This window comes from Fopius arisanus, unplaced genomic scaffold (genome assembly GCF_000806365.1).
Source record: "Fopius arisanus strain USDA-PBARC FA_bdor unplaced genomic scaffold, ASM80636v1 scaffold00046, whole genome shotgun sequence".
Classification (NCBI taxonomy): Eukaryota; Metazoa; Arthropoda; class Insecta; order Hymenoptera; family Braconidae; genus Fopius; species Fopius arisanus.
This window is the reverse complement of record NW_011887785.1, coordinates 374,340-399,942: the sequence shown is the minus strand read 5'-3', so window position 1 is coordinate 399,942 and position 25,603 is coordinate 374,340. Positions and strand designations below refer to the sequence as shown.

The 25,603-nt window shown below is 34.5% G+C and overlaps 4 protein-coding genes across 12 annotated transcripts; 2 read left to right on the top strand and 2 right to left on the bottom strand.

The window, feature by feature from the left end:
• Nucleotides 1–178: 178 nt before the first annotated feature.
• On the top strand, nucleotides 179–4,162 carry Mvb12 (multivesicular body subunit 12-like Mvb12). The gene is made up of 8 exons (XM_011306202.1): nucleotides 179–557; nucleotides 1,463–1,606; nucleotides 1,698–1,896; nucleotides 2,082–2,211; nucleotides 2,283–2,366; nucleotides 2,504–2,843; nucleotides 3,151–3,198; nucleotides 3,311–4,162. Exons 2-8 carry the CDS (start codon nucleotides 1,472–1,474, stop codon nucleotides 3,344–3,346), a joined length of 972 nt encoding a protein of 323 aa, XP_011304504.1. The 5' UTR covers nucleotides 179–557; nucleotides 1,463–1,471; the 3' UTR covers nucleotides 3,347–4,162.
• A 91-nt stretch (nucleotides 4,163–4,253) lies between these two features.
• Nucleotides 4,254–20,821, bottom strand: LOC105267381 (uncharacterized). 6 transcript variants are annotated; one of them, XM_011306201.1, is made up of 3 exons: nucleotides 10,531–10,564; nucleotides 8,479–8,555; nucleotides 4,254–6,871 (listed from the first exon to the last, which is right to left on the bottom strand). In XM_011306201.1, exon 3 carries the CDS (start codon nucleotides 6,869–6,871, stop codon nucleotides 4,481–4,483), a length of 2,391 nt encoding a protein of 796 aa, XP_011304503.1. In that variant the 5' UTR covers nucleotides 8,479–8,555; nucleotides 10,531–10,564; the 3' UTR covers nucleotides 4,254–4,480. The 6 variants fall into 6 exon arrangements, with proteins under 6 accessions (XP_011304503.1, XP_011304497.1, XP_011304500.1 ...); XM_011306195.1 differs by lacking the exons at nucleotides 8,479–8,555; nucleotides 10,531–10,564 and adding an exon at nucleotides 20,606–20,821; XM_011306198.1 differs by lacking the exons at nucleotides 8,479–8,555; nucleotides 10,531–10,564 and adding an exon at nucleotides 16,998–17,038.
• A 368-nt stretch (nucleotides 20,822–21,189) lies between these two features.
• On the top strand, nucleotides 21,190–23,392 carry LOC105267377 (UPF0605 protein CG18335). The gene is made up of 7 exons (XM_011306189.1): nucleotides 21,190–21,385; nucleotides 21,464–21,602; nucleotides 21,927–22,023; nucleotides 22,085–22,260; nucleotides 22,409–22,571; nucleotides 22,814–23,051; nucleotides 23,301–23,392. Exons 1-7 carry the CDS (start codon nucleotides 21,336–21,338, stop codon nucleotides 23,368–23,370), a joined length of 933 nt encoding a protein of 310 aa, XP_011304491.1. The 5' UTR covers nucleotides 21,190–21,335; the 3' UTR covers nucleotides 23,371–23,392.
• On the bottom strand, nucleotides 23,364–25,529 carry Kyat (Kynurenine aminotransferase). Of its 4 annotated transcripts, none has more exons than XM_011306191.1 (5): nucleotides 25,437–25,529; nucleotides 25,011–25,147; nucleotides 24,695–24,845; nucleotides 24,336–24,572; nucleotides 23,364–24,264 (listed from the first exon to the last, which is right to left on the bottom strand). In XM_011306191.1, the coding sequence occupies exons 2-5, from the start codon at nucleotides 25,145–25,147 to the stop codon at nucleotides 23,440–23,442; spliced, it is 1,350 nt and encodes a 449-aa protein (XP_011304493.1). In that variant the 5' UTR covers nucleotides 25,437–25,529; the 3' UTR covers nucleotides 23,364–23,439. The 4 variants fall into 4 exon arrangements, with proteins under 4 accessions (XP_011304493.1, XP_011304494.1, XP_011304495.1 ...); XM_011306192.1 differs by lacking the exon at nucleotides 25,437–25,529 and adding an exon at nucleotides 25,329–25,430; XM_011306193.1 differs by lacking the exon at nucleotides 25,437–25,529 and adding an exon at nucleotides 25,345–25,428.
• Nucleotides 25,530–25,603: the final 74 nt, after the last annotated feature.

The window sequence follows — 25,603 nt, the reverse complement described above, 5'->3', positions numbered from 1 at the left end:
CGCAAAAATTTTTGAAGAGTCGTTCGATAAAATGAGATGAAAAATAGCACAGGAAAATATTGAAATTCCCACGTAAAATCGAGTGAAAAGTATCGACTCGATAAAATATATTCGATATTCGAGAGTATCGATACTACAGAAGTCGACACCAGGAGGCCTTTGTAATTCCCTGGCATATCCATCCCTCTCACTCCACCTGAATCTTTTTCCCCTAGAGACTCCAATCCTCTGGGCAAATGGTCTGTGTCTTGTGGGTGATGTCATCTCTGTCAAAACTCGAGTGAAAAAAAAAAAAAAAATTACAGGCCACGGACAATTCTCGAAATATATACAACACATTGGCCCATTTGGTGTTAAAGTGATTTGTTAACTGTTATGCACGTCATTGGGTCAATCGACATTGGAATAACTGATGATGAATTGATTTTGTGAGGCACAAGTCCCAGAACAAGGGCTTTCTTCATTCAATTATTGACGAGCGTTGGTCTCCAGTGATAATTGACCAGCTCAAATAACCAGTATAAAATTCCACACGTACTGGATATGCCGTAGATCTAGTGAGTGTTTTTTAAATTAATGCCATTGACCACCCAACCAGTGGGATTTTATTTATTTTTAGAGGTAAACCAATTTAGATTGGACACAGATTTTGGTGAATATTTGGGAGCATCATCCGTACTTACTCGTCAATTTTACCCATTTATTATTCTCAATTATTGCACGATGCATTGATTTGTTATTATTTTGAGTTATTAGTTTTTATATCTAGATGTTTGCCAAGTGCTTCCCAGGAAAATACTCGTCCGACGAGTCAAAGGCAGCGGTGAGGTTCATTGATCCCATCTCTAGAATATTCAGGGCATTAACGTATTTTACCATTTTTATTTATCCTTTTTCCTTTTAATTTTCATTTTGAACTCTTCATTTTGTGATTGCAATGAGAGACACCAGTGATGTGAATGAACGATTCACAACTAGCGGGGTCAGCCTATCTTTCCGCGATGTCTCCGGGATTAATTAATTTATTCATTCAAGACGAAACAATTCGAGAGTTGTGTGTAATGGGAGGAGCCAATTACATTTTTCGAGAATTATGAATCAGTCGCTGTTGAATATCTCGTGATTGATGAGAGATGGAGGAATTTTTGTAAAAAACTTTTTTGTAGACAAAAAAAATAGCTACAAAAAATGTCGATACTATATTTTTCTTATCTCCATCAGATTTCGAGATATCGATGAGGAAATGAAAATGGAGCAGTTGATCTTCTCATTGAAGTACTTCCCTCCGGCAATTCTTATCACGTGCTCCATTTATTTATTTTCATCATTTTATTTTCATTAGTTCATTTCATTCTGTGATATCTTCTTTGTGGAGAATAAATACTGTATCATATCAAATACAGACTGATGGAGAAGCTCAGAGATAATAAAATTTTCATTTCACCATTTCCAAAATTTTCAGAATCACAGGATGGCAGTTCTTACGATGAATGGCAAAAAGTGGTACTCCGTCTCTGGTTTTTCCTGTCTATTACCAGATGACAGACCAATAACAGCAATAAGTGTCGTCGAAGATATCGAGAAATGTCCACCGAGATTCACAGCTGTGAGGACAATTTTTTTTATCGAGCTATCATTCCGCTGTTGTCATTGGATTCTGAAATATTGGATTATTAAAAAATTATTTTTCTTTACAGGTGTCAAAAACCTACGACCAAGACATTGACGCTGATCTCTGGCGAGAGAGTGGTCTATTCATACGACGAAAAGGCAGATACATATGTTACTCAAAAACCGAGGGTGTACCAAACTACGTTGTCCAGGAAATAACGGTTATCAACGAGAGAGAAACACCACCAGATGGCTTCAGCATGATTCCCCAAACGATAGACACAGGTATTATTCAAAATATAAAAAAAACCATTATCCATAAAAAATATCCAACTGTCAAAAATTTTTCCCTGAAATATCTAAAAAAAACAAACAAATTTTGATTAAATACGTATGACAGTCGATGAATTATCAATTCTCTTAATTCTTCTACCCCTAAAAAATATTATCACTTGGCAATTCTGTTTCAGACCAAAAGGCATGGAGAAAGAGACAGGTGTGCTATAAGCTAAGAAATAGGGATGCTTGCTCAACAGCTGTGACGGATATCATTGTCTGCAGTAGAATGAAAAAAGGCCCCACCGGCTTCACCTACGCTGGGTAAATAATTTTTATCAAGTCTTTTATCACCCCATTATTGTGGTTAATTCATTTCCTCTTATTTATCCAAGGGAGATCAATGGAGTCGTCATCTGTTACAAAATTAGCCAAATAGTTAATACAGACACCAGCTCACAATCATACGAAAATATAAAGTGAGTATTAAAAATGATTATTTTATCTTACCGATTTATATAAAGAATTACAAATTCTCTTCAAAAATATTAAATCACTTTTTTTTTTAGAGGATTATCCTTGATGTGTTAATAGATGTAATTGTTTTTTTTTTTAGTGCATTACAGAACGTATCGCCAAATCCATCAAATGGTGTGTCTCGTCGAGTCCCTCCAGAGCGACCACCAAAGCCAAAATTCTCCCCCAAGCCCCAGAATGGAATCTATCCACAGGTGCCAGCAACAATAATAAATGAGGTTGACGATTCATTGGATCGTGATTATGAGGTACTGAGTCCAAATGCAAGAATCAAACCGACTAGACCAGCACCTCAGCCTCCAGTGTCTTCCCAAATCAGCTCAATGCCCATGTATGGCACATTACCAGGATCATCTGATCTCGATGGTGTACCCTTTGTCCTCAATCCTCTTTTGAGCCTTGAGAGTGACACCGGAATCGTGAGTATTTATTTTCCATTGAAAATTCAAAAAAAAATCCACAAGTCGTTTCACCCACGCATTAAATTCTCAATATCTCTCAATCCATCAGAAATATCAAAAATTCCATAAAAATCTTTTTCACGGCTCTCCTTTCGCCCTCCAAAAAAGCTTCTTATCAAAATTTCACTATCTCTCTCAAATTCCGAGATATCCCTCAAAAACTCACCAATCATCTCAATCCACTCGTTACTCTTTCCATTTTTCATTTTACAATTGAAGTCATAGATTCTTATCCCATACACTACAAGTGATTAATTGTTCACAGAAAATTCCAGTTATTAAAGTGCGCACTCGTCGAGAATTAGATAAAGAGGTGAGTAATTATCGTAGTTAACTGCTGAAACAATGGATTCAGATAATTGTTCACTGATTATTTTGTTCAAATCGGATTAATAATTTTTACGACTAATTTTTTTTTCTTTCAGTATTATTACGACTTCCGCGCAGAACGAGAAACCTAAGGAAGTCGTCAGTTAATAGTCGTGCCAAACGAATTGTACGAAGTACCATACTACTTATAATCATCAGTTATAATCCCAATGTTTTGTATCCATAAGAGTATAGCGTTTTAACCGATACGAGTGTACTAGAGTGCCTGATTGAATGATTCATATTAATCATGTGAAAATATTGTGACACCTCGCAAGCCCACCAGGTGAACGAAAGAAAAAAAAATATATATATATATAAATATCATTTTAAAAATTCAGTAATCAAGTCGTAAAACAGAATGATTCGTTCTATCCACCTGAAAATAATAGATAATTAAATTTTTATCAGGACCTTTTATGTAGATTAAAATCACAGCTGAAAAAACAATTTCCCCAAAAAATTCATTCTCTTTTAAAAATTCGGTGATATCCTCGTAAATTCATCTATTATTCAAATCGAATAATTCTGTTTTGCCCCTGCACTGCTGACCTAGTGTTTAAGTGAAGTAGGAGACCGATTGTTTTCATTAAAAAATCATCTGCTCCACTTACACCTCATATCTTCCACAAACAACACTTTTTACATCGTCTAGGCGTCGGTGACGTTTTACCCAGCCTAATCAATACAAGTATTGTATTTTTATATAGTTTGGTTGTATTTTTTTCTATAGTAGTTACTAAGTGTTTAAAATGTGACTATTACACGTACTAGTTACTTATAAATTAAGACGAAAAAAAAAAAATAAATAAATAAATAAGAAAAAAAAAATTCATTATTATTGCACAGGTAATTTCATTCGAACAATGGAATAAACATCACGTGAATAAATTTTTTTTTTCAATAAATCTCTTATTCATTACAATTTCCTACCCCCTCCTCGCCTGAAACATTAAATTTACAATAAAAAAAGAAACTACAATATTTATTTAATTACAATACTTCCACAATCATTAAACGTTCATTATTTTTATAATACTATGCGGTAGGTTCAAACACTGAGAATTGCGAAAAAACCGCTAACGCTTCTGAAAAGTTTTTTTTTTTAAACGTGAAGACTTGAATATTCAAGACCTTTTTAATTTTTCCTCCCACAGTCCAATCCCCATTCCCCGGGTTTTCCTGGGGCTCACCGGAGGACTTCCAAAAACCGAGGCAACCAGTCATCATACAAAAGGTCCAGTCCAGTGTCTCACCTGCGTCTGATTTCCACTAGCTCCAATTTTATCAATACCACCAGTGGCCTTGATCTTGCTCTTGTATTTAACATCCTTGGGTTTCAACATGCTCTTGTGATTGCTCAAAAGCCTCGACGGTGTGAGAATGGATTTATTGCTGAGTCCAGTTGCCTCGAGGAAGTGATCGTAAACCCCATTGGCGTGTCCACTCTCTCCATTATTATTATCCTTGACACTCTCCTGTCGACTGAAGACTCCACTGCCGAGCCTCTCAGACCCATCGCCCTCAGGCCTATCAGGATCATCCGAAAGATCACACTCATCGAGATTGAACTCCTCAAAATTCTGCCTGATGTCCATCTCCTCCAGCTCCATGGATTTCCCTTTGGACAACTCCTTGCACCTGTCGCTCTCCCCAATCTTGAATTCCTCAAAATGTTTCACAATATTCGTCACCCTGGGACAATCACTCTCCTCCTCATTACCCTTTACCTTGGCATTACCATTATCAATATACCCTCGTCGAGGGCTGTCCTTGAAATTCAAACTCCTAGCCGTTGGAATTGGCGGTTTAGACGGTGTCCCAGAGATACCAAAAATCCTCTTGACGTACGCCGGTGTCTCACTCACCTGCACCTTCCTCCTAGTCTCATCAATGAGAAACGAAGGACTCGGAATCTTCTTGAGGACAAGAGTATTATTCTTGAACTGCGGCTTCGGTGGAAGAGCTGGTGGAATTTTCGAATGAGGAGAAATAACCTCAGGAAGTGACTCGATATCCTCGTAATCCAAATTTTTAGCAATCGTCAAACCCTTCGAAGACATCGACAAACACGTCTTCTCCTCGATCCTCTCAAGTCGAAGAATAGGTGAGGGTGAACACCTAGATTTTAATGCTGGCTCTGGAGATACTGGAGAATTCTTAATCATCTCAAGATTCGGTTCAATAACAACAATGGGAATAGCTCTCGTAGACGAGTTGTCATCAATCTCGTCCTCTGGATTCGATTCAGTTTCACTACTACGAGTTATCCCCTGACTCTTCATCGTCACTCTCATACCAAACTCATCCTCAGATGCATCCAGCTCTCTATCAGGCATCACCTCCTCGGAATTTCTTCGCTCCATTTCCGAACCAACGGACTCAATATCCGATAAACGAGCCGGTTGAAAGCTCACAATTCTCCCACGATGTTTAAATTTACGCGATACCGATCTAATCGTCTCCTCATCCTCCATATCCCTCAGAAGAATCTGATTGACACACTCAAGAACTGAATTGTGATTGCTATTGGGTCGATACGAATTGTGACGAATAATATCATCTGCAATTCGATCCTCATCAGGATCACTGTACCAATTACCACTCGTCTCCTCACCACTCTTCTCCATTTTCAACAATCCATTATTATTATTATTCTGATTATCATCAATCAATCGTGTCTCACACTCGCGATTTCTCTTATTATTTTCACAGCAGGAATTAACGTAGAGTGGTTCACCCTCTTCCTCATCACCCGACACAAAATTGCAATCCATTCCATCATCCTTGCTCTCACTCCTCATTATCTTCACTTGATTATCAATAATCATCAGAGGCTCCTTCCTCAAAACTCCAATTCTCCTTCTCCCAGTGTTATCCTCCAGATTCTCCAAATTCTCAAGATTCTCCAGAACAGTTCTACCCTCGCTATCGCTATCAGAGTTCTTTCTAATAGTTCTCGATTTATTGAGAGTTGAACCTGGTGATAAATCACTGCTCTCACCCTCACAAAATCCCTCAGTGCTGATTAATGATGGACTACCATCAGTTGTTGTGACAATTGAACCATCAGTATTTTCACTGCTCGTTAAACTCTCTTTAGAAACATCACTCCCAGCAAAGCTGTCAGTTTTTCTAACACAATTTCTCATATCGTCATTACTGAATTTCGTAATTATTTCTCTCTTCAAGATCTGAATATCGCTCCCAAGACCATTATCAAATTGTATAATATCGGTTGTGGGATCTCCTGGTGTTTCCATAGTCTCTGGTGTTGATGGGCTCTTGCACAATACCTGTTCTCTTTTTGACTTTATGTAATTCTTCGTGTATCGCCTCAATTTAGCTATTTCAATCTGCTGATTCTTTATGACATTGTCCTTCTCACATAATTGCTGTCTTATTGATTTTTGTTCCTGTCTGAGTCGTGACTCAAGCACCAAGAGGGCACGTAGAATTTTAGAGAGCTGCTGATCCCGTAAGTTTCGCTCAGACTCGTGGCACACCGTTAGAGAATCTAGCTCTTGTACCAATTCACGACACCTCTTTGTTGCTGTTTTTAAAGCATCACGGGTCCTCGTCAACTCCAACTTCAAACTCCGTACTTCGATCTCCATCTGTTAATTAATCAATTCCACAATTAACTCTCACCATTTTTATCCCCACTATAATAACTTATTCAAACTAAAAAGTGAAAGGAAAGAGCAACAAGTCGACTCATCATCATCTCCAGGAATATCTCACCAACTTGAGAAAATAGAGTAATTATCGTGAAGACCTTTTTTGTAGAGTGGAACAAGAGCTCCAGAAAAGGTTATCACTAAAATTTCAATAAACCTCTAACATTTCAAGATATTGTTGATAATTCAATTGTTGAATGAATTGACTTGTCCAGCTTTTCCATTCCAGTGGATTATTATATTTATTTAAAAAATTGAAATGGAGGGTACAATTTTTCTTTTTTCAACCATATTTAGTTGTGGGTGTTGAATTTCATGAGTGCCCCCTCGTTCATTCGTCCAATGGGGAGGGGATTGAAGAAAAAAAAAACAAAAAAAAAACAAGTGATTCACACGAACCCGTTTTGGACCTGTACCCACTGCCAGTCAAAAACTCGTCCCCAAGACGCCTAAAGGTGTATTCACACAGTGGATATATTTGCCGTAGGAAATTCATACCATGGAGAAATAATTGTTCTTGGTATTGGGATATTACCGAGGGCCCGTTGGCTTTCCCATTCATTTTGGGACTGAATTTATGACGGGACTAGACCCTTCGCCCACCCAGGAAGAATTTTTGCCGGAGCGCAAGGTGAATTTTTAACATTCATCGATCACCAAAAAATTCTATTAACAATTCAAATTTTGATAATCAATTTAAAAAACTGCATTTTTAGAAAAATTTCAACTGGAATAATGGAATTTTTACGCGATTTCCCGCATTTCTTTGTGAATTATTGTAATTATTGTAATTATTGTAATTGTTGTAATTGTTGTAATTGTGGCAATTAGATAAATTACATTTGCCATTTGTTACTAGACTCATGGGATTTTAATAAAAATTCCTTTAGAACCGAAACACCAGACGATTACGAAAGTTTTGGGATCAATTTTTCACTGGCAATTTCTCGAGTTCAAACGGATAATCGAATAAATAATAAAAAATTGAATAAAAATTCCGGCATCTTGACATTCCTCGATCACACCTGAACCAAATCCCCAACTTTCCAACGGTAATTTCCATTTTCTCCATTCACGAAGCCGTTCGACAAATGGGGAAAAACCGGTCGTGCGTGACAATAATTCAGTTACCGCGTGGGAGTTAATTCGAGAAAATATCGATAAGTATCGAATCACAAATCGATGAAATTCCGAAAAATTGTGGGAGAAAAAAAGAAAAAAAAAAAGAAAAAAAACTAGCGCGACAAAGAGCCACCGATTTCGCTACAACTCCAACAATTTATTTCCGCGACCAAACCGCGAAATTGCGCAAAACTAAAAAGAAAGCAAAACAACAATAAAAAAAAAATGAATATAAATAAACAATTGGAATGACCACTCTCCCCCATCACCCAACAATACAATCGCAAGCCTCAAAATTTCTCTAGATTAATTCAAATAACCTCGTGTCTATTCACCGCAATGACATATCATTACACCAATTGTTATCCACAATTAACCTAATTACACGATTTATCAAATCCACCGATTCACTATTAATTTACCTTCTCCCGCTGCACCGAGGAATTTTATTTCACTCCAACCCCACCCCCGTACGTTATTACACAATTAATCCACACCACTTCAACAATAATATCAATTATTATAAATAATCCAATGAGAGATATAACAAAGGAATATTATTCTCATGGGTTAAATTATTGTGCGATGATCGCGATGGCGGGCGCATTTGTACTGGTCAAGTCTCAAGAACTCGAGAGGTGGAACATCAGGTGGGGGTGGTGGGGAACGAGAACCGCGGGGGTGACGCGGGGAATGAGGGGGAGGGATGTTGTAGGAGGGGGCAAAAGGGGGGGTGGAGAACGTATAGAAAGGGCAGAGAGAGAAAGAGAGTGAGAGAGAGAGAGAGAGGCAATTCCTCTTTCACCCAGGTAACCGTATTGTCCAGGTATTTTTCGTTGAGTCTCGGTAGTGACCACCATGACTCCGTTTTAACTAAAAAAAATTATGGAGATTCACATGAGTGGAGGAGGGGGAGGAAGGGAATATCTAGCTCCCAGGATCAGCTGATTCTGGCAGGTGAGTTTTGTTTTCATAGGCTGACATGCGTATGTTTTTATTTTAAATCGCCCCAAGGAAATTAAAGTGAAGAAAATTTTTAATTGCACCGCAAAAAAATTAAATGAAAAAAAAAAAAAAAAATTCTTCTGGAATATTCATTGGACAATTAATCGATTAATTGATCTTTTTATGATTTAGTCAATTGAATAATTTGAAATTGTTATTATTATTTAATTGTTATATTGATTAATTGATTTGGCTTGAATTGTTTATTGATAATTAATTGGATGAATTAAATCTTTGAATTGAATTTTGATTAATTTTTTCTTTTCATGAGAAAAAGGAAAATTAATTTTCCGTGACTATGAAAATATGATATTAGCGGAAAATTGTTGGAAATTCAATGGAATGCAACCGGAAATGATCGATAAAATCAATGAGTCGAGGTGCACTTTTTATTGAAAATTTTTAAACCGAGAAATCGCGCCCTTGACATTCTCAAACATCAAAAGGTTCCGGAGATTAATCAACGGTTTAAAAAAAATAAATAAAAATGTCGAGGCTAATTAATTCGTCGATGAAACATCTGTCCCAGAGTCAATAGGAATTATTAATCATTAGCTCTTAAGAATTTTCCGGGGCTGAATAGTGGAAATTCCTATCAGAAATTATCATTAAAAAATTGAATATCCCATTCCTCTCATATTTAAATTCCAAAAAATTTTCTATATCCTGAAATACTGAAATTTTAAATATTCAATGGCTTTACAGTTGAAACCTACAAGGCATGACCTTGATGACACTCCACACTGTAATCATCCCACAAATTATGAATTATGTCAGGTGTGTAGAAATTCCTGAGATATCTGATAGAAATAACAAACCGTGATACAATATTTTTTCAGTACTAAATAAAAATCGTCATAAAAATTCAAAAATTTAATCAATCACTGATTTTTCCTCAATTTTCCCCACCCCAATCCTTTCAATTCCCTAATTCACTCTATTATTTCCAAAAAAAAGGACCACCAATTTTTTTCGATAATTGAAAAATAAAAATAATTTTCACATTTTTACAATTTTTACAATTTCCCATTCAATTTATGCGTTGAGTGTCTAACTGTTGATTCATGACGTGTATTATCATTGTTTATTTGCAATCGTGATGAGGGGAAGAATAAAAAAAAAAAAGGATAAACGTTATCGGCGTGACTGGAGGTAAGGATGTACCTCAGGGTATTGTCGAGCAGAAAAAAGAGAGAGAGAGAGATAGAGAGAGAGAAAAAAAAGATACAAGACACGCGGGGATTGTCTCTGGACGAGATGAAACTCAAAGGCTATTTTATTTTTTAAAAATTCCACAAAAATCCATCAACAACGAGTGACCTATTGCCACTACTCCGTGTAAACTATTTTTTTATTTTTTCATTTATTCGCTAATGAATTGGGAAAAAGTTGCTAGTGTTTTTTCCCCCCCTCCGATTTATCACATGAATAAAAAAAATTATTCGATTAAAAAAATCTTAAATTCCTACCGCTGTATAATCAACAGAAAGTTTTGAATCAATTTTTCGCCTGCACGACATTTTCCACTATATATCATCCACTTATCGCGAATTAATTCAATTTCAATTGAATTTCAAATTCCATTTATTACATCCACAATACCGATTTCATTACGTAATTTTTTCGAATTTAAATCACTGACACTCGAAATTCAAATAAATCCCAAAAAAAATTTCTTTAATAATTCATAGTGAATTATTTACAAATGACAGACTGTAAAAATTTTCAAAAAATTTTCAAATTTCCACAGTAATTTCCAATAATTTATTATTCACATCAGGATTATCCCTGCATGATGAAAAATCGTACAATATTTTCAACAGCGAAGAGTTAGCAAATTCAAAAGCCACTGCCTATCACCGACTGTTTCCAGACAGATAATAATCACCCGCGATAATAAAAATGCTGTCATTTTGCTCCAAGTGCGATAAAAGAAAAAAAAAATCTCGAGGTACTTGAAAGGAAAAAAAAATATATATATTATTATTATTTGTGCTGAAAGTTAACGTCAACGCGACGAGTGTCTCCTAACGACTGAAGGCTTTCCCAAGAAGCCGCACAAATTTCTATCCGCAATTGTTGGGGCAACCAACAAACCAGTTGGGGCATTCTAACTTCCGGTTTTAACAACACAAAATACATATATATAACCGCACATCCCACTCAAAATGACGTCATGAGTGAGCAACTGTTAAAGTGCGGTGAAAAATTTATTGTTTAATCAACCGGATGTTTAATATTTTCACTGTTAATTTATCCGAAAAAAATTATTACCCCCTCCCAACCCAGATGAAAGAGCACAAAGCCAAGAATAATTACAATTTTTGTAACAAATTTTATGATAAATAATGTAATTTGCAAATTTTCAAATAAAAATTTTTTTTCAACTGATCTTGTAATGGGAATATCTCCGAATTGAGGGGTGATAAAAAAATTTTTGTAATTACATTTTTTGTAGGTTTTAATGAGTTCTGTAAAAGAGGTATCAATGAAAATTTTGTGAATTCAGTTGGTTTGGGAGGTATACGCAAAAAACCAAGAGCAGAGATGAATGGAATTTATCGTCTCGTCACTTTGTTACAAAACAGTGTAAATAAATTTTTCTCCGTATATTTGTTATAATGCCACGTGATAATTTTAAATAAAAAATGATACCAGAGGTAGTGAAGACCTCGTGGTATTTATCACTTGAAAATACCTCTCTGCAGATGATTTTATTTTAAACGCGACACATGGCACCGGAGCCTCCGATCATCTGCTAAGCCACCGGGAGAAAAAAAAAAAAAAAAGAAAACTAATCGATAACAAATCTGATAAGGATTGACTAGTTCTTATCAATCCAAATTTTTTCTCCATTTGCATTAATATTAAGGATTTTATAAAAAAAAATAAAACTGCCGATAAAAATTTTTATAATATTCATATAATTTAAACAAAATAATTCCGGAAACTAACTGATAACGAGTCAGTGATACGCTAATCACACGATTTGTAACCAGAACAATGACTTTCCTCATCTCATTATTTTTTTCATTAGAATTCAGTGAATTATCCAATTTTAGTGATGACACCAACTGTTCAATTATTCCCCGTATTACCCATTAACCACAAAACAAAATTATTATCCATTTATTAATTAATAAATACTGTTATGCAATTTAACCTGATTTTTTTTTTTTGTTTTATTTACATCACCATTTTTCCTAGTTGTCACTCACAACGACTGAAAACAAAAATTTCCTTCCGGCGAAATCGACACGCTTTCTCACCTCGATTTAATAATATTATCAATTAATGTTTAATTGATAATATAAAAATATGCAGTCGTCAGTCGATGAATTTAACACCGAGTGGAATGCGATCAGTGGAACAACGGGATTTGATAATTCCACGTGTCGATTTCCCATGGCTTCCAATATGGAGTGAAAGTGTTATGGTAATAACAAATTGAAGATAAGTCATTGTTATTTTAAATACCGAGTGAAAATTATTCCACCACCTCTCAACGGAGAGATATATATTCATTGAAAAATTACGGAATAATTCACGTAATCCGCGACAAATTATTCTTTTCCCATTATTTTTTTATTTATGTTTTTTAATATCACAAAGATATTTATTTCATTCTAATAAAGAAAATTAATAATTTATCAACAATTTGTTGTTATTAATTATTGTTTAAATGGAGTGATGAAATTTTTAAAGAATAAATTTCAAGTTAAAATTCCCAAATTTTCACACATTTTATTGAATAAATAGTGTAAATTTTATTATCAATTCACGTCGTCCTATCTTTCACCTTGAATCATTATCGGTGTATAAGGGACTCCCAAGGTCAACCTATAAATGTAACAATCTATTTTTATTCCTCAAGAGGCGATGGAAAGTCCCGAGAAAATGGAAATCCATTAAAAAAATTCATCACCCCAAACAAAATTGAAGAAAAAAAAATATTTCCCATTTTTAATATCAATTCAACCAAGACTTAAAAAAAAAAAAAAAAAAGAGCTAACAATATAATAATTATCATTATTATTGACTTGTTGAATTGAATTGAATTATTAATAATAATTCAATTGATCATTTATGCATAATTAAAATGATGAATTTTCAAAATTGACAATTATTTTATTTAATATATTTTTAAAAATATATAAAAAAAATAATAAATATGAAAAATTAAAAAAATGGAGAGTAAAAAATTCAGTCAGATAAATAGAAATAATTCCTGATGGATGAATTATCCCCTAATTATTTACCAACCGCGTGTTATTACGGATAAATTATTTTAATTACGGATAATTGACGGGGCGTGTGATGTGTACATAATGGGGTATTTATTCACTTGTGAATAATTTTTTTTAAACCGAGAGTTATTTCTATGTCGGTTAGTGTGCTAATCATGGGATACCGTTAGGATGTACCTATGGAGGAGTTGGCATCGATTCCTGGCCCGATGCCCAAACAAATAAATAAATTTAATTAACAAATTAACAGGAAAATAGTCACAATATATTATTCCCTCGAATCAATTCAGTTGATAATTATCCGAGTAATAATTACCCCTGACAAATTATTTTTGCAAACACATTATTTCCGCTCTGCACGTTAATTTAATTACACCTGTAATTTGTTTATTTTTTAGTAATACCATAACGGGTCTCAGAAATTGAAAATTGAAAATAGAAAATTGAAAATTGAAAATTCACGAATGGGTCCTGAGAATTTAAATATTTTTTTTTACAACGTAATTGTTACTTCCGTTGCTCTAGTTTATATCAATTTATTAATAATATATTAATTGTAAAAACGCAAGAGCCATTTGTTAATAAAAAAAAATTAAATATTGCATTGTCATTTCAGTATCAAAATTGAACTCGTGGAATTGAAATCATGATTTATAATTAAATCATTATTTTCTTTACGAATGAAAAGAAGAAACAAAAAAAAAAACAACACCAATTCAAACGTTAAAAAAAATAATGAGGTCTTATCTCTCGGGTGGAAGCCGGAGATCTCGCGAGATAAAATTCCTCAAATTCCGTGATCTCATTGTTTGATATGACGCGGGTAAATAAATATTTATAAAATATTCAACACTATGTCTTTCAATTTTTGTAAAATAATTTGACAAGCGCGAAGTACATGCGCACATTACCCGTTACTTTATCTATTTTCGACAATTTCATACTTGCCTGATACGAGACGTTTGCGCAAATCACTCGTCAATTATCCGTACAACAATAAAAATATAAATAAATAAATAAAGCGTGAAATAAAGAGGAAGAAAATTCAGACTCATATGATTCTCGTGCTCAATGGGAAATAAGAAAGCGAGTTAGAAATTACATCACGGTAATTATAAAAGTTGAATTGAATATAATTATTACGATGTCTCGACTTATTCTCACATACACGGCGAGAAATGTATTGTAAAAATTACGAAACTTTCAATTCCCTCACCGATTATGAAATTCAATTCGAAAAATTGAAAAAAGTTACGGAATTGTAATTTTTTTTATTGATAATTCAGGTAAAAATTACGAAGTACTGGAGAAAAATTACGGAATGCCAGAGAAAAATGACGGAATACCAGAGAAAAATGACGTGACAATTCCATAAAATTTCCAACAATTACATTTCACCCCGGAATTACGGAAAAAGACATGTAATTTTTATTGAATATTTCTCACCGTGTACCGGATGTTAATGCAAGAGTCGCGCGCATTTTGAATTCGATATCGAATTGATATCCGGATATCGCGTGTTGATCACGTTTTTGTCCGGAACTCATCGACTCGGTCTAAAAATAATTAACGATCCAGGAAAATTACGAGAGTACCGGAAATGCCAACAATGCACGCACAATTTTTTCTCATTCATTTCATTATCTAATTTCCGAAATAAAATACTAATGATTTAAATTATTACAATTATTATTATTTTTCATTTTCGTTCAATCAATTCATTTCAAAAACAGAAACATAAAAATGAAGTTCGCCCGAGTCGAAATATCTCGAAATGCGCAGGACTAATTTCTGATTGGTCGAGTCGAACCGCCAAATTCAATTTCGGCGCACGGAGTGCGCAGTAGATCTCGTACATCAAATTCCCGAGAAAAAATATATAATTTTTTACAAGTATATATATTAAAAAAAAAAATTAAAACGAAACGATCAAAACTAAAAATTCAGAATTTAAATGGCGGAAGTGGACAACAAAAAAAAAATGCTAACCGGAATATTGACTGTGTGACATTTAAATTCAATTAAAATTTTTTCAATGATTTTTGTTGATTATTAATACGAGGAGAGAGCGGATTTTAATCTAGTAAAAATGAAAACCAGAAAACGCGAGGGAAATACATAAATCCGAGTGCCTGAAACTTCCCACGATTCCCCGTCTCATTTCTCTCGTTATTTACATCCTTATAATTTCAGTTATTCCTTTGTCCGGGTCTTAAGTCCCATCGGTAGCCATCGGTAAGTGCATTTTTTTTTTTCGGTAAAAAAGAAAATGAAAAAAAAAAAACGTGAAGAAGTTGACAATTCCCGATGCACCAGGAGTTGTCCCGACCGTGAGAAGCGGCAGAAAAAATTCCCCGTAAAGAGAAAGAAAGAGAGAGAGAAAAAAAAAGTGCAAGTTATTATTTTAGAGATAATCTAGAGGACAAGAATGTTGGGACTTGCGTAATTGGTAGTTGAACCGCACCCATTGACTCAATGAGGAAAAATAAAAAAAAATAAAAATAAGTAACGCGACAATTGAGACGTACGCTGTGCCATTCGTTCGGGTTTAATTGTCGGTAATGAGTTGTTGGAGTCACGTGTTGGTGACAATGAATAACGGACCGGTTATTTCAAGAGTGTCTGGGACAGACTTTTTTGTCAAGGAATGAGAACTATTGTTGCAAGCTACTTGAAATATTCTATTGTAAGCCCCCAATTCATGGAGATCCTCCATTTTTCTTTTTTTTCGCTTGACTTTGTTTTGCAAACGGGCAATAAACAGCTTATCCCCCCTCCCACCTGCCCCCCCCCCCAAAAAAAACAGGGGATTACCCAAAAAAAATTACTCATCCTCCTTGAAAAACTCGGGGAACCCCCACTAAGACCGGCAGCAGGTGTTCCAACTGTCGAGCAAGACCCAAGAATTTTCCAAACATTAATTTCGTCATTTGTGCAGAATAATTATTAACAATCAATGCAAATTCATTTTTTACCTCCTCTAGACGCCGAAATAATTCCAAATATTACCCGAGAATAATTACCCCACCTCCCCGAATTAATTATTCATCAATTATCCATCAAGCCAATAAATATTCCAATAATTCCTAAATTAAAAGAAAAATTGAATGTTCATTGAACATTATCAATATTTAATTCAATTCAATCCAATTTATTCTCTCCAACTAAATAAACTATTAAAAATTTATAAAATCCACTCAACATAAAATAAAAATAAATAAACCAATTCCCGTACATGAATTTGACCAAAAAATAAATTTCACCGTCACAAATAATTTTTCAAAATGAATATGATGAGATAAAACGAGGTGATGGTGAACGTATGACCCTTGACATTACTTCCATTAACCTTCAATCGACCTGAGTTAACCTGGCACATCGCTCCACATTCAGTCTAACCGGGTTGTAAATGACCTTATATACAGCCCTATATAATCGTGTATATACCGCATTTAAAATACGCATTCGGGTATGTAATCGGCATTTTGTCCCCCTGGTATATGAAAAAAGTTGGAACAAACGTCTTGACATTAAACCGTGGAATTGCCGATGCAATCGCAATTGCATTCGCTGTACATAGGGGAGGGGGTGGGAAAGGAGGGGGGGCAGGCCCCCCCGAAGAATTTTTTCGTATCAAGACATTCACTGGGTTCAGGAATTATTTTTAAAGAAGAGATCCTGTCACTCACCATTTTTTCCACATTTTTTTAAATAAATGATTGATTATTTTGTCTAATGGAGAATTAATTGACATTTCGAGCGCCGATCGCTCACTGAAAAAATAAACCTGAACCTGAACCACTGGAACCACCAACAGGTCGCTGGTGGGCCCACAACGGGTTCACCTCGATTTTTACAACTGCGCATGATCGATATGGGGCGCGGGATTATTTGAAATGAAAATCATTACTGGGTGAATTACAGTGGAGAGATGAAACATCGATTTATGGTGATAATTAGTGGTTTACGAGGAGAGTGGTAATGACCTTTTTTGTAGATCTTTCAATGATCGATAAAAAAGATCACCTCATGTTTTTTCGGGAAATCAATAGTTTCTGAGATATCGAGACTCAAAAAAAAAAAATTAATAAATGAGCTCACATCGATAATTCTTTTTTGCATCAGCAGATCATCAAGAAAATTTGGGTTGATGCCCAATTAAAAAAAATGAGAATAAAGTACCCTCAAAATTCATTTCCTTCATTAACTAGCTTCCTCCTCATGACAGGCACATCAATTACCAAATCCTCCCAACAACAATCAATCAAAATAACTCTCTCCCAGTGAACCACATCTTCGAGTTTCTTTGTTCTCCAGTGAGATCCACATCTCCTAGATGGTACCCTTTAAAAAATCAATTCCATTCCCACACTGAAATACTTATAACCAAAAATTCATTGTTAAACCAAACGAAAAAATTCTGTATGTGGCCTTTTGCACTGATTAAGAGATTGGCAAACTGGAAATGGAGAGGATTAAATCGGGTTGACTCGTGAGACTCAAGTCTCTCTCAAGTCTTGAGATGCTGTTGCACTCGACTTGTTGACCCAGTGGCCCCTTATCTCGAGGAATGCACCGTGAGGTCACGATTGAGGACAGATGAATCCAAAATTCACCACTTCAAATTGCATCTGGATTTTTTTTTTTAAAACAATTATCACAAAATTCTAAACTCATCCGATTCTCCAATTTCCAAATTTTCCAATTTCCAAATTTCTCAATTTCCCAATCCCCCAATTTCCCAATTCCCCAATTTCCATAAATCATTTAATAGTCAGAATAATTCAATAAAAATGAATAAAAAAATAATTGATTGTTCAAATAAAAAAAAAAAAAAATGGAATTCATTGTGAAGTAAAATCGGTAAACCGACACCTTATAAAAATGAAAAAATAAAAATTAATAGTAAAGCATTAACAATATCTCGAGACACAATAAACAAGGAAGTATCGATCTTCAGACCTGAGAATATCGAATTACAATTCACCCTCCATCTACCTTCATTCAAATAATAGATCTCGAATATTATTTTTTTTTTTAAACCACCGAATCCCTCACGTGCCTCCCATAACGAAAAATAATAATAATAAAAAAAAATAAAACAAACAAAAATGAACAAAAAAAGGGACTTTAATTTACGAGCCACGTACTGGCGCGTGCGATGACTCAGATGGGGGGGAAATGTATTACGTGCAAGATCCTTCCTCTTTTATCAAAATCCCATACAATGGAGAACAATACAATGAAGCGATTCAAACGCCCCTTGGCTCTATCCACGATTACACGTCTCCTCGATCTTTCAATACCACCCCCTAACCCCCTCACACTCCTTCCCCCTAACAACGAGTGAAAATTAATTTTTTTTTTTGAATTTTCCCCATGAAAAAAAAAAAATGAATTTAACACCGGGAAACCGCGAATTATTCAAAATTTTTTGAAATTTCAAATTTCAAAAAAAAAATTTATTGTCGATATCTTACTATATTTTATTCTTTTATTCATTCATTTCTTCATTTCTTCAAAAAAATATAACGTAATTAATAATTAAATAATTTCTTTGAAACCGAGTAAATAAATAAATGAATAACTTGAAATACATGAAAAAAAAAAAAAATACATAAAAAAAAAATGTCGCCTAGAGATTTGAATTTTCAAGATTCCTGATAATGTAATCTGTAATTTCATCGTCAACTTCCTCCATAAGAGAAGAGTGCTAATCTGATACGCATTAATGTGCTTTTATTTTCTAGGTAAAACCGAGTCAACGAACCACTGGAGTGATAATGCCACAGTTTCCGGTAAGCAGAGGCATATTGAACATCCCACCGTGGATCACAATGTTAAATACAAACTCACGAATACAGTGCAATGTTAAAAAAAAAAAAAAACATGAATAAAATTCATTATATCGTCTCGGCACGTACTCGCTGTTTATGGGATTGCGTGTACACGGAAAATGTATGACTTACACCAACTACCGGACGTTGGTGCTGGACACCTGGTCTTTCTATCCCACCCCCTTTCAATTTACAAAAAAAAAAAGATAAATAAAAAAAAAGAAACATTATTTCTACGACACTGTGTCCAATATTTCACAAAATTTACTGCACAGTTCGCGTATTTATGGGGAATTATTTAACCTATTGCTGTTGAATTATTTTTATTTTACGATCCACCTAATGACTCTATTCTCCACAACTGGAAAATCCAATATTTATTTCATCCCAGGCTAGGTTAATTGCGAGAAGAATTCCAGGAGAAATTTTATTTACCTATTAATATCCCAGGACTTTTTTTCGATTTTTTACTTCAATTAAATGATTTTCTACTTTTACAAGAAGAATCATTACAAAAAAAATTTGCCCTAACGATGGAAAAGTGAGAGTCTTGTAAAAAATTATCATCTTTAACAATAATTTTTAAACAATATGAATTAATGAATGAATTCCATGAAAAATGTGAATTTAATATCAATTAAACGAAAAAATTATTGTAGTTTAATTGAAAATAAAATTCGATCCGAGATTTGATGTAAAATCTATAAATTTATAATGTGGCTCGTATAAAAATGTAAAATAAATAAAGATAAAATAAAAAGAGAATTGCAAAAGAAACATCAATAAATGTTTTTTTTTTTCGCCTCACACACCGAACCCTCACAAATCTCAAAGTTTTATAACATCGTAGAAACACGATTTCCAAAGGTGTAGAATACATTTTATTGTTAATGATTTCTTAGTGAGATAGTCGAAACGCCTCCGCGTATTTATACCAATGTCGTTGCCATGAAATTCATCCAACCATCCAGTCTTCCCTGAATTTCCACTTTCTTTACCTCTATTTTATTTGAAATTGAATTACCCAGTAGAAAACATTACACTCTGACAATTCGAAATTCAAGAGTTTCACCCATGAAAGTACAGGGAAAAAAAATAAGAGTTGAGTATTATTTGCAATTAAATCATCTCGAGTCAAGAGAATACTATTTGCTAATTATCGACGTAACAAAGATATCGATCGTCTACGTAATAATTGCATCAGTTCCTCTAAATAATTTCCATAATTTCCATAATTTTCATAATTTAATAAATAAAAATCAATGATTTAATAAAATAAAAATCAATGATTTAATAAAATAAAAATCAATGATTTTCACTTCAACTCCATTTATTAAAATGCAAAATTGTCCCTTCCACCTCAAAAAAAAAAAAACTCAAAATACAAAAACAATTGATAAATCATCACATACCGATTAACTGAATAGACTGATTGCAAATGAAATTAACGGAGTAATTACCTTGGAATTATTAAAACTGAGGGACTCATAATCCGAGTCAACATAAAACTTGGAATTCATCTCTTGATGAAACCACATGACAATGATTTATCATCGAGCACAATAAAAAAATAATCACAACTCAATACTCATCCCCACAAAATCTCACAGATCAACACCTGATTTTCAATAATTCATCAATAAAAAAACAAACAACAAAATAACGGATGTGACTCTTGCTGCGTCTGGTAACGCAATGCTCTATTCCCACTCATGACCCTGGAAGAAACGTGGAACCCAAAGTGGTAACCATAATGGAGGGGGAATTCATAATTCCGAGAGACTATTCCCTGGTGAAATCAGTGGTGTCACACCTCGATTAAATTATTTCCAAAATTCCATAAAAAAACAACTAAAATCCAATTGAATCATCTGAAATCGTTGCAATCACGAAATTTCACATAATTCAAAATCATTTGAAATTATTTGAAATAACGAATCTCATTAATTTTCAAATACTCCCCCTCCCACAATTCCCACAATTCCCAAAATTCCCACAATTCCCAAAAATCCCCCAGCAATTGTTTCACATAACCAAATAACCGATAAATCGAAAAAAATGTGATGTAAAATTCAGCGACGATTGCAGCGTCCAAACAACCGATTAAATTCCCGTCCACAAATCATGATTGCATCATTTAATTAATCAAGAGAGAACTGAAATTATTATTGCACAAAAGATCCTAAAACGATGGCGACAGTTTCACTATTAACAACACCAGAGCCACATTTTCTTCCCGGGTAAGTCCTTGTAATTATTCAACCCATAGGGGAGCAACAAAGAGCAATTAAATATTTATTTTTTTATTGTTGAATTAGGTATGCGGGCTTCTGTCCCCAGTATCGATACAGATGTGGCGAAACTTACGGCAATGTTACCCATAAATTACTATTGGATGGAACTATCGATAGATCTGAAACAATGATCTTGTCTAATCGATCCGCTGATGATTACGAGGTTTTATTTTCACTTTCAAAAAATCAATAGCACCGTTAAAATTTCATTCCCTCCGATCAATTAAATATTCATTAACAATTCCTTTTAAAAAGCATTTCAACAATTTATCTAAATCATCAATAAAATTCATTATTAAATGAATTATTTATGTGAAATAAAGGGAGTGAATAATTTTTTTGTGGGTAAAACTCAATTTAATCATGAGATTTTCAAAAAAAAGAATTTCATAAAAACGAATTTTTAGGAATAAATTGTTTGTTGAGTTGTTGAATTGTTTTTTTTAAAAGGAATAATTGAAGTTAATCAGTGATTTAATGACTCCAGGTGATGAGACCACCCAAGGATGATTTAGACATCGTGACAGCCCGCACAAAACGAATGGACGCAACATACAAGTATCCGATTATACCAGGTTACCAAGGTGATTGCCAAATTCAATGACCCCTTGCGCAATATACCCATTAAAATCCCGGTACATTCAGGATTCATGCCGAACCTGAATGCCAGATTGGGTCAGAGGTACACAGTATCGGCAACAGAAGGCCTCGCCGACTTCGAGCGTCAGCAATTGAAAGATCGATCGGCATTAAATCAATTGAAAAATGTCATTGCACATCAAAGCGGAATGGCAGAGCCAAGGAGTCTATCAGACCGAATAGTAACAAGAAAAAAAAAAGATCATTCTGCAAAAGATTTCGATTTCAACGAAATAAATCGTTTTAAATCGTTGAATCGTTGAAGACTGGAGTACAACCGATTATTCATTCTTTTTGCTAATTGGAGTTCTTTTTTTTTATGAATATCAGATGAAGAAGACTGAATTCAAAATGCCACTGATGACAGTTCGTCCCGATTGGGCCCTAATGATGAGAAATTTACCGGTCGAGGAAGCCTGTCATCCCCCAGAGAGCCACAATCCCTCGCCCTATTTCATGGATAATACTAACGATGAAAAATACTTTGTTAACGGTAATAGCAATTGTTTCCATCCGTCAATTGTTTCCCACGATTCCCTGACATTTTCCGCGGATGCAAATTATTTTAAATTCGTTATTAGTCCCTCGGTAATTCAGTGAACTGAATCGCTGTTCAATTATGCCCTCACCAATAGCAAGTTGGTATAAACAGTAAAATTATAACACAAAAAAAAATCAAATTACGAAATTAATCTTTTGGTTGATTTGGTTGATATTTAATTAATTTTCATGCAGGATATACCGGACATATTCCTCACAGTCATGATCATTTTGGTGGATCTCATAAGCCAATGACAAATAGCGCATTGTGCGAATTTACGAATAATTATCGATCACGACAGAGCGCTGAATGGGCTCCAGTATCAATTTCTCGACCGGATCCACCCCTCCTCATTCAACCCCCAGAAATTTATCACAAACACGTGGGAATGATGCCTAATTACCTCGGGCACATTCCCGGCGCAGCTTTCAGGTAAATATTTCATTTGCTAACGCAATAAAAAAAAAGTTTAACGATTCGATTTAAAAAATCGGTAACTTCTCGATCAATATCTTCAAATCCAACAGAGATATCGAAATTTTCGTAATGACCTTTTCTGCAGCTCTCGTTTCACCCCACAAAAAAGGTCCTGACAAAAATTTCGCCATTTCCACCAGATCCCCATAATTTCCTTAAATATATAAAAAATAAAAGAAGGATTTAATACCGATATCTTTTCAGATACGGTAAAACGTATGGATCAGACACCCGCGACGCAAAGAGATGGTTAAGAGGAGACTTCACTCATTGATAAAAAATTTTTATTAACAATGGAAAAATATGTGAAAAATTACAGGTTGAAATAACAATCTGGAATGAATTACGCCTGTTTAGCCCTCCATTTCATCAATACATCGGCAGCTTTTTGAAGATTTTCATCTTTCTTGATAAAGCAGTACCTGACATTGTCCTCAGCCAAATGCTTGTGTCCCTCGCTATAAAAAGCAGACGGTGGAATTCCCTGCACCCCAACATTCTTCGTCATCCACTTGGTGAACCTGTAGTCCCTGTACTTATCCACCTCATCACCAAGTCCAACATAATTCTCTAAAGACTTCCAATCAGCAATCATGAAGTAACCACCTTCAGGTACTGTCGGTGACATGCCAACATCCGAGAGAAACTTGGCCATGTAATCACGCTTGGGTAACAACTCCCGAGCTAAACTCTGGAAATAACAATTTTCCTGTCCATATCTCTTCAATTCCTCCTCAAATCCCATAGCAACAGCTTCCTGAATAGGTGTTGCACAAGTATAAACACAATTCTGATGAACAACTTTAAGATTATTCATGAGATTAACTGGACCATAAGCCCATCCTATTTTCCATCCAGTAACGCTAAATGTTTTTCCAGCTGATCCAATAGTAATAGTACGCTCATACATATCAGGAAGTGTCGCTATTCTGATATGTCTCGCTGGCTCATATACCATCCACTCATAAACTTCATCAGACACCACCAAAGCATTCCATTTTTTTGCCAAATCAGCAATAAACTCGAGTTCCTCTAGTGTAAAAACTTTGCCCACTGGATTATGCGGGGTATTCAAAATAATTCCTTTAGTTTTATCATTAAAAAGACTCTCCATTTCTTTTTTATCAAACACCCAATCAGCTGAGCTCAATACACCCTCGGATTTTGTCTAAAATAAATTTCATTAAAATATTTATGGACTAACCAGTGTAATCAAGTATTTTTATATTTTTAACTGACCAATTTCAATGGAATAAATCTTGCAATTCCCCCAGCAGACTCAACCATTGGTACATAACAATCAAAAAAAGGCTCAATAATTATCCACTCATCACCAGGATTGGTGTGACCCTGAAGTGTTGAAAATAGAGCCTCGTATGCACCAGCTGTTACCAGAATTTCATTATTAGCATCAAGATTTCTATTCAATAATTTTGAATACAATTTTCCTAAGGCATTCACCAATCTCGGATGTCCCTGAAACGATAAATCTAACCATTATAACCATTCACACCTCTTATCTCCTCCTCGATATATCGTCTCACAACAGATAACACCCAATTGATCTATTATCATCCATAATTACGGAGTGTACATACAAAACCTCTCGTGTATTGATTCAAAAGAGGATTTTCACTGGTAACTGTTTTTGCTAGAGCCGTTGTCACGTGTTCTGGTGCATGAAAATCCGGAAATCCTTGGCCCAAGTTCAAGGGTTTGTACTCCAAGGCCAGACCAATATATTCCACCCTGTAAAATAATTTTAATTACAATAAATAATATTATTGAGTACTGAGTTATTTCATAAATTCATTTTGTAGATTAAATTAAATTACTCAACCCAATATTTACCATTTGATGAAAATTTGCAATCACTATTGCAATTTAATTAATTTGTTAAATAAATTAACTTACCAGACGGATTTCTCATCTTTATAGCGACTGGGTACATCAAATTTCGACATGACACTAGAAAAACTGGTGACTCTTCGACACTGATTATTAATTAACTGAAGTCTAATTGCGTGTGTCAATTTACCAATCGCAATCATCTGAAATAAATATTATTCAGCTATCATCGCGAAACAAATAACTTATGCAATAATTAAACATGCCATATTCCCCCTAAACCAGATTGCAAAATCCACCAGAAATCAAAATCCAAACTTCGCCATTAATTCCGCAATAAATTATCACATCATCACTGCACAATAGCCGAATAAACAAACTTACGTAATCAATTAATTACTCTGAAAAAAAATATTCTGCAATATTTCAGCTGCACACCAAATTCAAAACACGAGTAATTGAAATAAAAATCATTAACGAGAGTATAAATACCTGCCAGAGGATAAAAAAAATATGATTACTCGAATCAAGTTGGTGTGACGAATAAATAGTGAAGATTTTTTTTTTTTCATATTTTCATGTAAAATTATCAACAGCTGATTTCGAAAATTTCTCCAGTACCGATCGATATATCTATTTTTACATCTGTCAGTGGTTCG

Bases quoted from the DNA above. Each gene is read 5' to 3' on its own strand.
- LOC105267377 (XM_011306189.1), top strand. From the start codon at position 21,336: ATGGCGACAGTTTCACTATTAACAACACCAGAGCCACATTTTCTTCCC. The intron at 22,572-22,813 runs GTAATAGCAATT...ATTTTCATGCAG, and splicing joins TGAAAAATACTTTGTTAACG to GATATACCGGACATATTCCT. The intron at 23,052-23,300 runs GTAAATATTTCA...ATATCTTTTCAG, and splicing joins ATTCCCGGCGCAGCTTTCAG to ATACGGTAAAACGTATGGAT.
- Kyat (XM_011306190.1), bottom strand. The intron at 24,846-25,010 runs GTAAGTTAATTT...ATTATTTTACAG, and splicing joins AAAGATGAGAAATCCGTCTG to GGTGGAATATATTGGTCTGG. The intron at 24,573-24,694 runs GTATGTACACTC...TTATCGTTTCAG, and splicing joins ATCAATACACGAGAGGTTTT to GGACATCCGAGATTGGTGAA.
- Mvb12 (XM_011306202.1), top strand. From the start codon at position 1,472: ATGGCAGTTCTTACGATGAATGGCAAAAAGTGGTACTCCGTCTCTGGT. The intron at 1,897-2,081 runs GTATTATTCAAA...ATTCTGTTTCAG, and splicing joins TCCCCAAACGATAGACACAG to ACCAAAAGGCATGGAGAAAG. The intron at 3,199-3,310 runs GTGAGTAATTAT...TTTTTCTTTCAG, and splicing joins GTCGAGAATTAGATAAAGAG to TATTATTACGACTTCCGCGC.
- LOC105267381 (XM_011306195.1), bottom strand. From the start codon at position 20,683: ATGTGGTTTCATCAAGAGATGAATTCCAAGTTTTATGTTGACTCGGAT. The intron at 6,872-20,605 runs GTAATTACTCCG...ATTAATTAACAG, and splicing joins TCAGTTTTAATAATTCCAAG to ATGGAGATCGAAGTACGGAG.